The following is a 17,920-nucleotide window of genomic DNA, read 5'->3' on the forward strand; positions in this document are numbered from 1 at the left end:
CCCAGAGCGGGCGTGCTCCCGAGGGGGGTGGGGCATGGGGTGTACTCCCAGGGGGGTAGGGCACGGAGGGTGCCCTCCCAAGTGCCACAGTTCAGGGTAGGAGAGGAGATGGGAAGCTGCTGCTCACTCTCCTCCTGCTCTCCGCAGCCGGGTCAGACATGACCCGGCAACGGAGCTGCTGCAGCCAGGTGCCCCTCGCCACTGCTGAGGAGGGCTGCTGTCTGCCACCGGGTCAGAAGAGCTGCTGCTGCCGGGCGCAAGGTCTGCCACCCACTCACCTGCCATTTTGTCACCCCCCTCAGTCATGACACCCGGGGGGACCACACCCAACCACCCCTTCCTATGCCTCTGATCATCCAAAACCAGTATGAAGTCCATATTGTGATACCGGTATCAGGTTTTGACCTGGCAATATATCATGAATCATGATGTGTGTTAGGGCTGGGCGATATATTATCCCAAACCAGTTTCAAGCCCATCTCATGATATGAGTTTCGTAATTTTTGACCTGCCAATATATTGCGAATCGTGGTGTGTGCTATGCAAAAATCACAATGTGGTGAAAACCATGAAACCAGCCATTGCCTCTACATAGCTCCATCCTTATTTCAGACATTACATCAGTATATTGTGATGTTTAGCTGGTGATATATCACAATGTTGAAAACCACAGATATCGCCCGGCCCTATTCCTGAGCTCTCGCTTTCTCCAGGCCAGGAACAGATAATGAGTCAATTGCTCCCAAAATAGGTCAGCCAGGGCTCTCTCAGAGGCATTCAACTCACCCAGGTCTTTGCTGCTCCAACTGCTTCAGGTTCCTTTATGCTTCCTCCACAGAAAGGAGGACCAGCACTCACTGGTTTTATGGCCACCGGGTCAGTTTGTGACCAAGGTGAGATGGGAACACAAGAACCTAATAGGAAGCTGCCTTATGACAAGACAGACTTGGTCCATCTAGCTCAGCACTGTCCACACTGGGGTCTCTGGCAGGCAGCTTTTCCTGTGTGGAAGTGCCAGAGAACAAACCTGGGACCTCCTGCGTGCAAACAGATGCTCTACCCTTCCCTTGAGGACATAGCAGCTTGCGCTCTTCGCCACGACACCGTGTTTTGAGGACACCACCACCCCTGCCCACGTTGGGGTTTATAAACCACCAAGTCTCCCAGATAAAAGGCTCCAGTCTCCAGCAGACAACAGACAACAACTCCTGGCAACATATCTGCATTTTATTTCAACACAAACCAAAAACTGGGGGAGGGAAGAGAAGTTCACGTTCCTGTGCAACTGATCTCTCGTCAGTCGAGGCAAGTGGGTCGCTCTCCTCTACAGGAGGCAGCAGTGGCTACTGATAGCCTGCTAGTCTGAGGATGGTAGGGTATCGCGCTCGGTGTGCCATGCATTTCTGCCTGTCAATAAAGATGCTGTTGGCCTTCACGGCAATCTCCTTCTCGAGACTCATCCGAGAGTCTTCGAGGTTGCGCAGTGCCTGCTCTGACTCCAGAAGCTTCTTCTTGAGAGCCTCAATGGACGCTGTCAGTTCTTCGATTTCACTGACCAGCCTGGATAGTGTGAAACAGAGCAAAGGATATCAGAGGTGCAGGGATTAATTTTCTTTTAAATAAAAAAAAGGTTGGGCTGGAAGAGTGGGTGATCCAGCCTGCCTAGAAACCACACCATCCAACATTTATTTCACAAAATTTATACGCTGCTTGACTGTAATAAAACCTTGATGCAATTTTCAGAAAGAGTAAAACAAAACAAAAAAATTACAGTGAAGGCATCTGCCTGGTGTCCATAGGCAGGGAGTTCCAAAGTGAAGGCGCTGCCACACTAAAAAAAGTAAAAAATCTATTTCCTACAAGTGCAGAATGAGTATTACGTGGTGCCTGTAACAGTGTCAGTTTCACAGATTGAAGCAGCTAAGTGGGCATATATGGGGATAAGGCAATCGCTTTTTCTTTTCTTTTTTCCAGAGCTGTTAATAATACTTCTTTTTTATATAAAAAAAATCACTTTTACACATCAAACAAAAAAAGAAAACAACTATCCATCACCACAAAGAGAAAGAAGGGGGGGGGGAGGAAAGGAAAGAAAACTCAATACATCAACTAATGTTCTCCTAATATTGAAATAATAGTCTTTTTCTGTCGACCAGACTTCCCGTCTACTCCCCACCTCAAATTCTCACTGTTTATACACTGCCACAAGTTCTATTAAAGTTTGGTAATCTTTGATCTGTCTTATCTTTTACATCATATTTAAAACTACTGCTGAAATTATTTGAACGCCGCAACTGACCTTAAACTACAATTGTTATTTTTCAAATATGTTTTAAAGACTTCCCATCTTGAAGTAAATACCCGTTTTGGTTTTGGTTTTTATTTTCTCTGACAATCTTTCTAGTTCTGCATATTCGGCCAATTTTTGAATACGTTCTGATCTCGACGGAACTTGGTCACTCTTCCAATTTGTCGCAATCTCACAGGTAAATTGGTCCCAAGTTGTTAAGGGCTTTATATAGCAATAACAACAACTTGGACAGATAGCAAATGTGTGTCTCTATGCTAACGGGGTCTCACTCCTGTCAGCAATTGGGCCGCAGCATTCTAGGCTAGCTATAGTTTCTGGATCAAGCGCAAGGGACACCCCACATAAAAGTGCATTGGAGTAATCCAATCTCACATGAAAGAGGAATCCTCTTCTTCCAAAGCAGGAGCTTCAGATCTAGACTGGTCAGCAGTTCTCCTTGCCTTCGTTTGCATTTGCCTCTAGACTAAAACCCGCCTACATCATTTATGGCTCAGTTTAGAAGACCGGCAGGTGAAAAGGCATCAAGCAACTTCAGCCTTTTCTTCTCCCTTTTTCTCTCTCTCTCGCGTGTTTGTTTTGTACAAACATGTCAGTGACGGGAGACGTACGGTGTTGACAGTCCCCCTTCCCCACCGTCAAACATGTTTGCAAGGTGATAAATGCCCACTTTGTTACTTCTGCACTCAAGAGTTGTAGATAACCTTTCTGCCGTAATGGCAGGCCACAATTAGAAGCACTGCGGTGAAAAGATCGTGAATGTGTGTAGGTTTTTAAAGGGTGCATTAGTAATATGTTGCAACTTGGAATCATTCTGTTCTGTACAATCCTGTACCCTAAGTACAGTGTACAGTTGTCCCCACCCCTGTCCCTCGAGTGCCTTTTTGCAAGTGAGTCTGCTAAACAGAACTTAAGAGGAACTGTTAGAATTCTGTCTCACTCACACAAAACTACCACAAAACACTTGTCTAAACACAGAGATAGGCCCATGCAGCTCTTTTTCCTGGTAGCATCTATGCTGCTTACATAATCAGAGGTGTACTGTTGTGTGTGTGTGTGTGTGTGTAAGAGTTGTTACTATTTCTTCAGCAGGGTCCCAACAAGTTCCCCATCTCCAGTATCCTAGAACCACTCAACCAGCATGAAAGGGGAGCATTTTCATCCCCAAGAAGATGACTCCTCCCCCTTTGTGCTGACAAGAGCCAATCAGAGTAAAGGATGTGAGTCAGCCTCTGAGGACTGGCTCCTAGGGTCCCTCTGGAGAAGACTCGCAGGAAGAACACCAAAGAGTTGTTATTCTGTAGGCTCCAAAGCTAAGCGTTTAGGAACACTGGCAGCAAAAGGGGCTCCAGTTTCGAGAGAATGTTGTGCAGGTTCTGTTACGTACAATGGAACTTCAAGGAAAATTAAGTCATTCCAAAAGGATGTACTGGAGCACCCCAAATCATTTGCCCACATATAGGCACAGAAACCAGTAGATCTAGCTCAAGGGCAACACATGGAGATCTGAACAGAACATTGCAATGCACTCCAAGTTCTTACCATCGTATATTTTTAATATTAATATGAATTCTTGGAAGGGGCTGTGAGGATGAGTGGCTGCGATATGATGAAGGGATCCCGTATTCTTAATTTGCCACTACATCATTCCATGTAACATCTGAATCAAGCTGGATAGTGAGTGACCCATCATTGGACCTGATCTTCTTGGGCAGTTTGAGAGGCAAACTGCGCATCGCTCTAGAGTTCCCTGATTGGATCTGCCAGCGCATTTTGCTCCATCAAACGACACCCAAAGGAGGTCATGGTTTGATTTAAGGTAGAGCTGCCATACCTTCCCCCTTCTCTGCCTAATGTCTCAACAACCAAAATTGATCTGTAAAAATGTTACATGGAAAAATGCGAGAGACATTGTACACACTTTTGTAAACCAAGAAAATCAATAATAATAATAATAATAATAATAATAATAATAATAATAATAATAATAATAATAATAATAATAAATTACAGGGATTTCAAAGGCGGAATTGACATCCGGGGATGATTTCTGAAAGGCGGTGCTTTTGGTGTTTTTGGTTTCTTTGTTTTTTTTATATAAAAAAGCTCAAAAAAATTGGGGTCACCCCACCCCACTCCACAACTCCAGCCCAGTCCTCCCCTTCAGAGCTGCTATTAGTCATGTCTGGCCAGCCAAGCAAAAGTGCTTGAAATGAAATCGAATGAATCTGTTTCTGGCCTCTTTCATATTTTTACCCATTATTCCATTCTGCCCTATATCCACAATAACCTATGAATTATTTTAAATCTATGAGCATGTTTTTTGAAAAATAGTCAAAATATGTGTTAGTGTATTTTCTCTCCAAATGAGCTTTTGCTATTCTCTCTCTGAAAGAAGTGTTTTAAATGGGCTCCCCACCCTCTGTGCATATTCAAAGGCATTTTTCCAGAATTCATGTTTAACTGTATATTTTCTCTGAAAATGGGACTTAAAATTCATCTCTCTCTCATATACGTATTTTTCTTGCAAAAGGGAATATTTAAGTTGCTGGGAATCATGTTACCACATTCAGAAAAGTACAAAATCTGCTGGGTAATTCTGTTCCAATGTGCACATTAGGCTAGTGAAAATTAGGTTATTTCACAGAAAAACTAGCATAATTTTTTTATTATTATTAAAAAAAAAATCCCTCAAGCCCAGGCTGGAACAACACTTACCTAAACTGAGCAGCGTCTCTACAGAGATCCACATTGGGCCTGAATGAACGGTCATAGAGCCTCGTCTGAGCCACCTTGAGTGGAGTTTCCTTGTCTTTAATAGCTTGCTTGAGAGCTTCAATGTTGTGCTCTTGATCTCCAATTTCCTTAAGAGTCTGTTTTAAAATAAATAAAATAAATAATAATAATTTTATTATTTATACACCACCCATCTGGCTGCGTTTCCCCAGCCACCCTTGGCGTCTTCGAGCACATATGCAAAAAGGGGAGGGGGGGGCGCTTTAGAAATACTTTGGGGCATGTTTAGATGCCCAAGTCTTTTATACAAAAAGTACAGTGGTGCCCCGCTAGACGAATGCCTCGCTAGACGAAAAACTCGCTAGACGAACGGCATTCATCTAGTGGAAGCTGCTCCGCAAGACGAAAAAGTCAATGGGGCTGCTCCGCGCTCCATTGCCGCTTCGCTAGACGAATAATTCACTCTACGAAAAAACTCGTAGAACAAATTATTTTCGTCTAGCGGGGCACCACTGTACCGTATTTTTCTGTGTATAACACGCCCCCGTGTGTAAGACGACCCCTATACTGCAAATTAAGGAAATGGGCCAATGTTCTCCCACCCTGGGCCATAGCAAGGGGGCCGCGTACTTTCTTCAGGTGATGCTCCAGTTTGTGCTTGGCATCCTCCAACACCTCCAGCTGCTGGGCGAAGGCGTCGTTCACCCGGTTGCACTGCATGCGGAGGTCCTCGGCCGTGTCGCGGAGGATGTTGTCGATCAGGGCACGGAGATTGATGGACGCCAGCTTCTCTCGCTCGGCCCGATAGATGTTGTCGTGGCTGTGCTTGGCCCACGTCTCGGGCGTGGAAGCGCTGTGGCGTGGGGCCCGGGGAGGAGCGGCGAGGGCAGGAGGAGATGGGAAGCAAAACGGTGAGCGTCACAACGTCCACCATCCCCAAATGGGGCTAGGGGACGTTTTGTCTGATGTTCCCTTCTTGTGGGGAGCGGGAATGCCACATGGCAGTGGTGGGCGGAGCCCGAAGCAAACATGGGCAGAGGAAATGATGCAAACATTCCCTATGTATAGTAAGCTAGCTTCTACGCAGATGCACACACTGCTCTCCCTACTCTATCCAGCCAAGCAAGAGTCATCCTTAGGGTTCAAGGACACATTCCAGCCTGGCAAAAATCAAGGAGGTCTGAGATTTCCAAGGGCCAGACAGAGAAGTTCAGAGGTTGGTATCTGGGCCCCCCTCCTGGACTGCAGGTAAAAGGTAAAAAATGTAAAGGACCCCTGGACGGTTAAGTCCAGTCAAAGGTGACTATGGGGTTGTGGCACTCATCTTGCTTTCAGGCCAAGGGAGCCGGCGTTTGTCCACAGACAGCTTTCTGGGTCATGTGGCCAGCAGGACTAAACTGCTACTGGTGTACAGAGGACCGTAACAAGTGCAAGAGCGCATGGAAACGCTGTTTACCTTCCCACCACAGCGGTACCTATTTATCTACTTGCACTGACATGCTTTCAAACTGCTAGGTTGGCAGGAGCTGGGACAGAGCAACGGCAGCTCACCCCATCGCGGGGATTCAAACCGCCAACCTTCTGATCGGTAAGCCCAAGAGGCTCAGTGGTTTAGACCACAGCACCACCCATGTCCCATCTTTGGGACTGCATCTATCTGGACTGCATCTATGGGGCATTCACATTTAAAATACTGTGTATGGTTCTGCTCACTTCACCAGGGATGGGGACGGTATGTTGGGTAAATTTTTCGACTTTGGGGAGACCCATATTCAAATCTCTACTCAAGCTGTGAAGATCACTGGGCGGCCTTCATCCTGTAGAGGTTAGTCCATTGGGATGAGTGGGCCCAGCAACTTCAGCCTGCCTTTAGCTAGCCCCGTCCTCGCCTTTCTTACTTGCAACCAGTTCAGTGGGGCAGCCCTCCCTATCAGCTTCCTCTTTAGCTTCAATACTGCCTTTATATAACTCAGCAGAGGGGACAGTTACAAAACAAGAATTTGTTGGCTCTGCCTGTCATCTGCTTTGGCGCCACCTGCTGTTGGTCTCCTGGCCTTCCCTCCTACCAGTGGGCTCCAGCGGCCACTGCAAGTATCTCTCAAATATACAAATGGTGACTCCCAAGGGTGGATACAATGGATTCCTTACTCTGTGCCGCCTTCCTTCCCAGGTGTAGGTGATCCAGAGGTTCTCACCTGTCCTCGAACCTCGATGTGCTTGGATGGAACTGGATGTTTGTGCTCTGGTTATTGTACCTCCCACATTTCTCGTCAATGTTGTAAGTTTCGACTTTGTCAGACCAGTCCATTTCACAGATCTCCTTGTGATCTCGATTTAATCTGCAGAATCAAACACCGCAAACCTCAGAACGGAAGGGGGGGCCTTGAAAGCACACTCCTTCCCCACCATTTACCTTTGTTTTGTGGGCAAAATGCAACCTACACACCCAATTTTAGTCAGCCCAAGAAAACCTTGTGAAGTTCAGATCCTCAGAGATTTGTGTTTCAGAGAACAGCCCATCTAAATAGGTACTGAATGCCTAACCGCAGCCTAGCATCTCTCCAGATGTGTCGGACTACAGATCCCATCAGCCCCAGAGAGTGCTGCCGTGTTTCGGGTTACGACTCCCATCAGCCCCAGCCAGCATGGCTGAGCTTCCAGAATTGTATTCCCATACCCTCCAAGAACAGACCCGGAATTACGAAAGCCAATCCGATAGCTTTGATCCCCTGCCAGCGCCTCCAAGCTCGGGGAGGTGGATAAGCCGGCCCTTGTCCCAAGTGGCGGTGGTGGCAGATGCGAGGGAGCATCCCATTGTCTCTCCATGGCTGCTGCTGCTGCCACCCTCCTCCCTTGGGCAGCTTGTAGTGGTTGCTGGAGAGCGGGTAAGGAGGAGGAGAAGCTAGCGCCACCAAGGCCCAGCCCCACATGATGCGTTGGCTCTGAGGGGCAGGCAGAGGGGCAGGACCAACCTAGGCAGGAAGAAAGGTGGAGCAGAGCAGAGCACAAGGGGTCTTCCATCTAAACAAAAAACTTTGTGCATCCGCTTTTAATCTTGCCCCTTTCTAAAATTTATTTCTTGGTTTGTGTTCTTCTTTTTGCAACTCTACCAAAGAATAAAATAAGATAAAATCGAGATTAAGAGGGGTTTTTTCAGGACGGTGGAGGGCATATGTGCTGTGTCCTATTGGTGTAGTGGTGGTGGTGGCACTCACCCGTCTTCTGATAGGAAATGCTTGGGGGGGAGTGCAAAATGGGGGGTTGAGGATGGTCAGTTGCAGAGGGAGTAAGACAGGGGTAGGCAACCTAAGGCTTGGGGGCCGGATGCGGCCCAATAGCCTTCTCAATCCGGCCCGCGGACGGTCCGGGAATCAGCGTGTTTTTACATGAGAAGAATGTGTCCTTTTATTTAAAATGCATCTCTGGGTTATTTGTGGGGCATAGAAATACGTTCATTTTTTTTTTTTTTCAAAATATAGTCCGGCCCACCACATGGTCTGAGGGACGGTGAACCGGCCCATGGCTGGAAAAGGTTGCTGACCCCTGTAGTAAAATGCCCTTATTTTCATCTAAGGAATGTTGGAAGGGATGTATTCCCCAAGGCATCTGCAGGCCACCAGAATGGAGAAGGCTACCTAACAGCGTGAAAATGTTGGAGAGCCCTGAGATTTGCTATCATACAGTACCTTATTTCAGGAGCAAATGGTTTGACACCTCAATAAAAAGACCAGTTCTAGAAAAAACCCTCCCATTTAGATCCCCATGGGAAAAGTTGCTATTCACAGATAGATTTCACTGTTGGATTCAAATCCCAGTGAATATTTAAAAAAAGGCCCTTTCCTTCCATATCTCCATATGACACCTAGTGGCAGTTCCAACCAAGAAATGCGAGCCATCAGCCTTAACATTCTGTTATGCAATGCTGAAAACATTTCAAACTGAAACGCTCATCCAAGAGCAAAATCCATCCTTGACACATGCTCAAGTGAGTGCAAATAAAAGTAATTAGAACATAATTTCAGAAAGGCAAATCAAGTAATTCAGGGTGCACATCAAGATCTCACTTTATATAAAAAATTAGAGACAGTCATATTTGCCAAGAATGTTAGATTTTTAATTTTTAAAAAAGTGTCTGGGGGAAAAGCAGCCAGGCAGGTGCAATATGAGGCAGGTTTTTTTTTTAATTCCGCCAACAAGGGAAACCTCTGACCCTCCTAGTGGCTAGACTACATCTCCCATCATCCCCAGTCATTGGGCCAGGCTGGCTGCAGCTGATGGGAGCTGTAGTCCAACATCAGGAGGGCCACAGGTTCCCTGCAGACTTGTTTGCAAGGCAAACCCACACGTTTGTGCTATGGGACAAAGGCATTATGCAGCTTAGGAGACCAGAAACCACCAATTCTGCTTCAAGTTTCTAGTTCTTGACATTTTTCCAGGATGCCCAAAGGGGGAGCTGTGTTCTTTCCTCCTGCAGCGCTACACATAAGCTTCATGTACGGTATTTTACTGTAGTGGGAGAAGGACACAGGCTCTGCCGTGGACACTACAAACAAGCGTGGGGAACAGGAAGCTTCAATCATGGATGATACTCTTCCCCGAAACCATCCCTTTCCATATTATCTAAAGCTGTTCTGCAGCTTGCCTGTGTGTATTCTTGTTTCTTAGTTCATACTGCCATCTGGTGGCAACTGTAAGAACACATTTTCCCTCCAAAAAAATATTTATAATAAAGGAAATCGAACATTAGGATGGGGCTAGTTTTGGTTGTTTGGTAGCCAACCAAAACTATGCTCTTACCATGAACTTACCCACAGCTCCAGAAGGAGGGGGACAAGGTCACCTGGCATTACACTAAGCTGAAGACCCCGGGGATGTAGGAACACAGCCAGCTCAGAAGAAACTGGGCTTTGTACAGCATCCATTAATTGTGAAATACCCCAGTATTTCACAGGCAGCCAAGGGAGATATGATCCTCCCTTCACTGCTCTGTACAACAGCCAAGCAGCTGCATTCTGCAACAGCTACAGCTACCAGGCTGCTTCCAAGGGCAGCTCTATGAAGGCTAGATTGCAGCAGTCTAGACAGGAGGTTATTCATGCATGAATCCCTTTAGGCAAGTCTACTGTGGTCCACTAAAAAGTCTCATGCCAATCAATGATGCAATTAACCATTAATCTCCTAGGACTCTGGTAACATGCAGATAGATTTGTCATGTTATTATCATTGTTTTATCATCACAGTCGCAACCATTTGCAAAGCAGTTTGCACACTTATTAATTAGTTCAATTCTATGCCCACCTTGCTTCTATCATGAATTGAAAGGTTGTGTGTGTGTGTGTGTGTGTGTGTGTGTGTGTCTCCCATTTGGTCTCCCATCTAGACAGTGACCAGACTCAGAGCTGCTTAGCTTCAGAATGCTGGCTGGGCTGTGCATCACCAGGCTCTGCATAGGGGCACATGATACCAAAGTTACAAGATATCAGTTCACACATACCACCCTCTGCAGAGCACAATGCTTTGATTTTCCTCCCAATCGATCACACGTTACACCAGGACTAGGTTCAAGAGACCAGCAACCCGCAACAGTGGAAACGGATCTTACTGTATCTGATTAATAGCTTGCTTCACAGTTCGTTTCAGTAGCTCTTGGATGTTTCTGATGAGCTCAGCTTCCTAGATAAAAGCAGTAGAGAGATTAGCAGCTGGCTGGGGTTGCTGGAAGATGTAGTCCAAATCATCTGGAAGGCACCAGGTTGTGGGGAGGCTGTCTTATAGGAACTGCCCAATCTTCAAAGGAGGTTCTTCTCTGGGTACCCCTAACTTCCAAAGGTTATGCAATAGCCATTCCAGTTTGGGCATTCAGTGCCCTCCTCCCAACCAGGCACCAACAGGAGTGTCTTTTAGATATCATATTAAGGCTATTATGTTCTCCAAAGCTGAACTGTGCTCCTTCTGTTTTTCACTTGATTGTGTATGGATAGGAAAATAAGGTGCATTCAGCCGCAGGAAATAATTGCATTAGTTTTCCTGATTATAACGCTAGCCCTTCTGTCCCATTTCCTAATGTTCCTTCCACGCTGCAGTGACTGCTGTGTGATGGAACTGCACATGCCTCCATCTCTCCCCGCCTCCCAGAGGACAAAAACACCTGGCAGAGGGCCAGATAACATTCGGATCTGGGAATTGGGGGGGGGGGTTCATTTCTCTTCCGGACACAGTGCTTCCCATAGGAAGGTTTTAAATGCATGCAAATATACACGCTGGTCTCTATTTGACTGGCAGCATCTCTCAAGGGTTTCAGGCAGGGAATCTCTCCCAGCCTCACCTGGAGATGCCATGGACTGAACCTGGGACTTTTTAAGCTTAGGCCGCTTCCCATTAGGGACATGGGATATATAACCTTACATCGAGTCAGACCATCAGTCCATCTAGCTTAGTGTTGTTTCCACTGACTGGTAGCAGTTCTCCAGGTGTTCAGACAGGAACCCTACCTTCTTCAAGATGCAAAGCAGGTGCTCTTCAGCTGAGCTGTGATGCTTCCCCAAAAGAAATGAGGCCACAACAACATTGCCCCTTGAGAGCCAGTGTGGTGTAGTGCTTAGAGTGATCGCAGGGGCCAGATTGGGGGGAAGCAGTCCTTCATGTCCTGAGATTTTATCTGTCCAAACCAACCCCTTGACCTGAGCCCAGAATGAATAAGCAAACGTCCTACCTTGAGCAACTCCACCTCCACCTGGTCCCTCACCAGATCAGGAGGCAGCCGGCGCTCGCGGCACTGCAGGTTGTCCATGGCGATGCTGTACGGGATCTCAGTAGCGTCGATGGCCCTCTCCAGGCGCAGCTTCTGGGCTGCCAGCAAGTTCGTCTCCTCTGTGAGGTCCTCAATCTCCCTCTGGAGCTCCGACTTCCAGAAGTGGATGTCCTGGAGGCGTTCGCCTACCTTAACGGTGGAGTCCTCCTGGGTACGCTGAGCCAGCTCCGCCGTGTAGGCAGCCACGTTCTGGGACTCGAGGCGGACTCGCTCGGAGTGGTCGCGATCGGCAAAGGCTTCGTGGTACCGGGCGTAGTTGTGCTGGTGCCATTCCTCAGGCAGGTACTTGGCTGTGCGGAAGCCAGCGGTGGCCAAACCACTGGAGGAATCAGGGCCAGTGTTCAGCGCCGGCTCGTAGACTTTCATGGGCAACTCGGAGACAGGGATGGTCTGGGGAGCTGGCTCCTTGGTCAGGAGGATACCAGGGTGAGACATAGTGCCAGTAGCTGTTCAAGCCAACCACGGGTGCAAACAAACTCCACAAAGAGGATTCCCCCAGCCAGGAAAGTCACCAGGCTCACTGGGGATGCTCACCTACGAGAAAACTGCAAAGCCTTGCTGAGGCTCCGTGTTGTCCTGTTGCCCCTGGCGACGCCTGAAGCCAATGAGCCATGTGGGGAATGTTCCTTTAGGCCTGACACGGCCTCTCGTCGCCTAGGGAGATTGCAGCGAGCCAATGGGGCAACAGGGCTGGGATCATCATTTGCAAAAGGAAGGATTCTGGAGCTGAGCTCCCAGTGCACTAATCAATGTGGATACAAATTGCCACATTAGCAAAATCAAAAATATAGCAGCAGCATCCTAATCATTTCAGCTTTGTTTTTCCTTGTGCTGTAATTACAATGGGGCTTCCCACTGTTGTCGTCAATTGCTTTGCAATTGTTTTAATCATTTTTTTTGTAATTGCTCAATTACATCTTAGAAAGCCCACCCCCTGGAATTAATTTTAATCAAAGGGCAGTATTTAAAAAATAGGTCTCGTCTCAAGGCTCTGAACTCACAGGAGATCTTAGGCAAGCAGTGGGGAAACTTTCTCAACGTAGACCCTTCCTGAGGGACACGTGTCAGTGGCAAAGAAAGGGTGGAGCATCGACTCATATAATCAGAGCTGGACATCAAGTAGGCAGCAGCTGTAGCACATCTTGTAACTGAGGTGGGGGGAACAAACCTGTCATAGTTTATGGCTGTCTCAGGGCCTAGATTCATCAAGCCCAGGGTCAGATGTTTTCCTCCAGGCCCCTTTATCTGTCTCCTGGGAGGTACAGGCTACATCCCTCATGGCTTTGCCTGGCTGCACTATGCCACTGAAATGTAAGGAAACTCTTGCTTGCACGCATGGAATGATGTATTTGCGGGAGACGGGGATGTAGCATACCACACACAAAGGATAAGAGCTGCCCCCCACTTTTAGCTCCAGCCACCCCCACCACTGCCATGTGGCTCGCACCACAAGGGAATGTGGATTTGGGGCTGGAAAAGGTCCCCCACCTCTAATGTAGTGTAACTGATGGAAGCACCTCCGTTCGTTTCTACTGCTGTCACTTGAAAAGTACATGAATTTACAAAACATGTACCAATTATCTGTACAGGATCCTAGTCAACCCTCAAAATTGCATTTATGGTTGGGGGGGGGCATTTGAAACAGAAAATTCATCAAGTCCGATAGTGAGAACAACATAAGCATCAAATGTCACTACATCCAATACAGTATTGCACAACTTTCAAAAACAGACACATCCATTAAATATGAAACTTACGTTATTGAAATATATTAAGTGCTTTCCTGAGCAAAGCAAAATAGTTTGTTCAGGGATCTGCTGGAAGCACAGCAATCTTCAAGCAGTCCAAGGAAAGTTTAAAAATGGAGACTTGTTGGTCTATATCAGACCAGCTTTCCAGGGAACAGTTCTTCTTTGTTTTAGACCAGCATTTAGCTGGAAATTCCAGCGACTGGACAGGAGACCTGCCTGCAATGCAGGTGGCTCTACCACTGATTGATGAGACCACTGCAGTCAGACCATTGGTCCAAACGCAGTGCTGTCCACAGTGAGTTGTTCTCCAGGATTTCCTGCAAAGGTCCTTCAAAGCCCGCTCTGGAGATGCCGTGGGTTAAACCAGGGACCTTCTGCTTGCAAAGTAGAGGCGCTACCAAGATAAGGCTCTTCTCCAGGGAACAAGTTTGGTATTTTTGTTTTAATGCAAAGGGTTTTTTTTTTTAATTCACAACTTCTATTTCAAGCAGCAAATGAAACAACTTGTTGCACCAGACCAAGTACTTCCAGCTAACATTTGTAGGATAAATGGTATCAGAAGAGCCTTAATGTATTTTGACAGCTGCCCACAAGGTGGTGCTTGAACTACAAATCCTATCAACATACAGGTAAATGGCTGCTTTTTGGACTACAGCTCCCATCAGTCCCAGCAGTATATTCCTGCAGCTGATGGGAATTGTAATAAACCAGATATCTTGGAGAATACAAGTTCCTTTTTTGGACATTCTGCAGGTAAACACAGTTGTCTGGCCAAGTGGTAAGAATTTGCAGGCCACACTTTGGGATTTCTAAAGAGGGGTGAAGATAGTTATTTCCACCCCTACTTGGAAATGTCTGTCAAGGATTACTCGTGTCAAAATGACTTTGTAGCTTAGCTGACAACTCTACGGCTTTCTGAGTTCTACAACTCTACTGACACAATAGCTGGTGGCAACTGGGAGGATTGAAATGAATTATTACAATGTGCTCTGTGGGGCTGGCCTTGCAAATGATGTGAAAACTTCAAGTGGTTCAAAAGGCAGCTGCCACAAAAATAACCCATTTAAAACAGCTGCATTGCTTGCCAGTTCATTCCCGGGTCTGATTCAAGGTGTTCAGGTTAGTGTTTAAAGCCGTAAAAGTCTTAAGCCTCAACTACCTGAAAGACTACCCCCTTCCCTATGGACTATTTCAGGTGTTAAGATCATCAGGGTGGGGGGCTAGTTCCACCACTCTCAGAAGCTCAGGCTGTATGGCTCGAGACAGGGCCTTCTCTGTAGCAGCCCCTAAATTGTACAACTCCTTCCCTACAGAGATGTATCTAGCAACATCACGACAACTTTCAGCCAATGCTGAAGGCAAGCCTCTTTACCTTGGCCTTTGCCACCCAAGATGTAAACCTACCTTTTTGTGACTGCGTGTTTTGTAACAGCAAATTTTTAAAGCTGTTTATAAGGTTGTATTGTAAATGTTTGTAACCCTCCCTAGGATCTTAAGAGTGAAGTGCAGGTAATAAACTAAACAGTAATAATCCCCGTTTGAATGGGCTAGCACACTGCCTGCAGCCCCAGTGGTAAGAGCAGAGTGGCTCAGCACCAATGTGACTTTGTGGGTCTAATGACCCCCTCAAATGCCAGGAGAAGGGGCATCACATAGAGGTATTCCATTTCTGGCTTTGCAGGGTGGACTAAAGGGAACATGAATTCCTTTTGTGTTCTTAAGTCCGGACAGACAAATCAATTCACTTTTTTGGAGAAAAGGAGAAGGAACAGTAAGTCCTTGGAATCTGGGAAAGGGCTCCAGCTCAAAGGTCGAGCATGAGCTGCCTGCAGCAGGTCCAGTCATCTCCAGGAAGCTGCCTTATACCAAGGCAGGCTATTTGTCAATCTCACTCAGAACCATTTACACTGAATGGTAGCAGCTCTCTTAAGGTTTCAGGCAGAAGTCTTCTCTCAGCCTTACCTGGAGAAAACTGGGATTGAACCAGAGAACCTTCTGTATGCAAAGCAGATGCTCTATCACTGAGCAATGGCTCTTTGCTGCAGCTGAGAAAGCAACCCCCCCCCCATCTCAAAAACCCTGGCAAGCTGCAGTAGATTGTAGATTATGAACCTGTGGCCCCTCTGGATGCAGCACAGCCAACAGGGAGCACAGCCAACATGTCTTGGCCGTTCATCTGAACGGCTACAGATTCCCCATCACAGGTATAAACAAAACTGAGCTGAATGAAACAATGGTCTGACTCCGTAAAAAGCTTCCTATACTCCTGCAAGAAAAATGAGGGTGGTGGTGGTGGTGTTGATTCAGGTCATAAATGACACACAGGCAGCATAGCAGTCTGGAGTTGCTGAGCCAATTCATGGGTTTTCTCCTGCATACATTTGCACTGAACCAGTGAATGAGTGAATATGATTAGAAGCAGTTGCTGACCCAGAAATATTACTTTAGGAGGACATAATCCACACTTTCAGTTTCTTCAGCACTGGTAGTTGGTGCATAAACTTGGATTACTGTGATGTTAAAAGGTCTGCCTTGGATTCGTATCGAGATCATTCTATCATTTTTGAAATTGCATCCCAGTACAGCTTTCGCCACTCTTTTGTTGACTATGAGGGTCCCATGGACTGCAAGAAGATCAAACCTATCCATTCTCAAAGAAATCAGCCCTGAGTGCTCACTAGAAGGACAGATCCTGAAGTTGAGGCTCCAGTACTTTGGCCACCTCATGAGAAGAGAAGACTCCCTAGAAAAGACCCTGATGTTGGGAAAGATGGAGGGCACAAGGAGAAGGGGACGACAGAGGATGAGATGGTTGGACAGTGTTCTCGAAGCGACTGGCATGAGTTTGGCCAAACTGCGAGAGGCAGTGAAGGATAGGCGTGCCTGGCGTGCTCTGGTCCATGGGGTCACGAAGAGTCGGACACGACTGAACGACTGAACAACAACAATCCACACTTTGGTTGAATACATGGCTAGTTGTATGTAATACTTGCCCGGAAACACAGAATATGTTTACTGGGACATGAACACAGTCCCCCAACAGCTGGGTTTAATCGTTAATAATAATAATAAAAAGTTTCCCTTGCAAAGGCATTCTTAAAATCATGCAGCCAATTGCAGCTGGTCTTGGAAACCAGAGAGGTGACCATCCAAGTATGTCTGGTAGGAGGCATGGGGGCATGACTAGAACAGTACATGTATTCTTAGTGCAGAAATACCTTTTCTTGGTGCAGAAATACCTTCAGCATGGAGGCTACCCAGTGCTGATGGCTTTGCTTTAATTTGGTGGAATGAAATGGAGGTCTGTGTGCAACTGTGTCAAGAGCGATTCTGAATTCCACACCCATGTACTATAATGCCACATGTGGCCTAGCAAAACCTGGGTTGAAATTCCTAGTCCTGAAATTCACTCAGAGGCCATGGGGATGTCAACTCTTGCTCCAACCTCACAGGGTAGTTTTGAGGAAAATGCCACCACATATAAAAGCTTGGGAGAGAAGTCTACAACCACAATCACTTATCAAGAACAAAAGGTTAACCATTTTAGAAGGAATCCCCTCCCCCCCACCCCGGATCAGATTTGACAGGGACTCGTGTTTCTCCTCCACTCTGCCTATTTTATGGCTTGGGCCAATGGCACTGCCTGTACATGCAACACACAGGTCTGTTACTGAAGTTGACCTGTGTTTGTGCATCCTACAAGTGAAATGAACTCTTATCAGGGATGGATAATCTCCAGTCCGCACTCTGCAGGTGAATGTTGGCCCACTAGCCAGTTCCCCCGCCCCCCATACTACAACCAGCTGTCCATCAGCTATCACTAGGTGAAGCAGATCCCTCCCCTCACTCAGTGGGTGGAACTAACCATCTCAGTCACCTATCATCATTATGTCACATTACTGACAAGTAGGTAGCTCCACACGCTGGGAAAAGTTGACCTGTAGGGTGAGAACACAGATCTGGCCGTCTGGGCCTGAAAGGCTTCCTTCTCCTTTAACAGGGTCTTTTACACCTGTGCATCTCAAACTATCTGATATGGCAGAATGGCACTCCCCACCAGTCAATGTGCCAGGTTTCATCCTTGAAGTGTCCCACCCAACTGCACTGTGGTGGAGTCACTGTGAACCAACAGCTGGTGGCTCATGGTCTGTGAACCAATTGCTTCTGGGAAACAGTTTTAGACCATCCCTTTATAGCTCACTTTCTCATGCCATGAAACTTCTACTTCTACCAAGCCGAGAAAGGATGCGCCGTTACAAAGCAATTCAATCCCAGCCTCTGGGCAGGCAGCTTCAGGACTGCTATTATATTCAC

At 46.8% G+C, this 17,920-nt stretch overlaps 1 protein-coding gene across 1 annotated transcript; it reads right to left on the reverse strand.

Moving 5' to 3' along the window:
• Positions 1-1,217: 1,217 nt before the first annotated feature.
• On the reverse strand, positions 1,218-12,757 carry TEKT4 (tektin 4). Its single transcript, XM_033167558.1, has 6 exons — positions 11,757-12,757; positions 10,647-10,717; positions 7,240-7,383; positions 5,675-5,897; positions 5,027-5,181; positions 1,218-1,560 (listed from the first exon to the last, which is right to left on the reverse strand). Exons 1-6 carry the CDS (start codon positions 12,288-12,290, stop codon positions 1,344-1,346), a joined length of 1,344 nt encoding a protein of 447 aa, XP_033023449.1. The 5' UTR covers positions 12,291-12,757; the 3' UTR covers positions 1,218-1,343.
• Between the last annotated feature and the right edge of the window lie 5,163 nt (positions 12,758-17,920).

The sequence above is a fragment of the Lacerta agilis genome, chromosome 13 (genome assembly GCF_009819535.1).
Source record: "Lacerta agilis isolate rLacAgi1 chromosome 13, rLacAgi1.pri, whole genome shotgun sequence".
Lineage (NCBI taxonomy): Eukaryota > Metazoa > Chordata > Lepidosauria > Squamata > Lacertidae > Lacerta > Lacerta agilis.

Coding starts and splice junctions, on each gene's coding strand:
- TEKT4 (XM_033167558.1), bottom strand. CDS start 12,290: ATGTCTCACCCTGGTATCCTCCTGACCAAGGAGCCAGCTCCCCAGACC. Junction 5,182..5,674: donor TGGAGCATCACCTGAAGAAA/GTACGCGGCCCC, acceptor ATTTTAAAACAG/ACTCTTAAGGAAATTGGAGA. Junction 1,561..5,026: donor AGAGACGCTGCTCAGTTTAG/GTAAGTGTTGTT, acceptor CACACTATCCAG/GCTGGTCAGTGAAATCGAAG.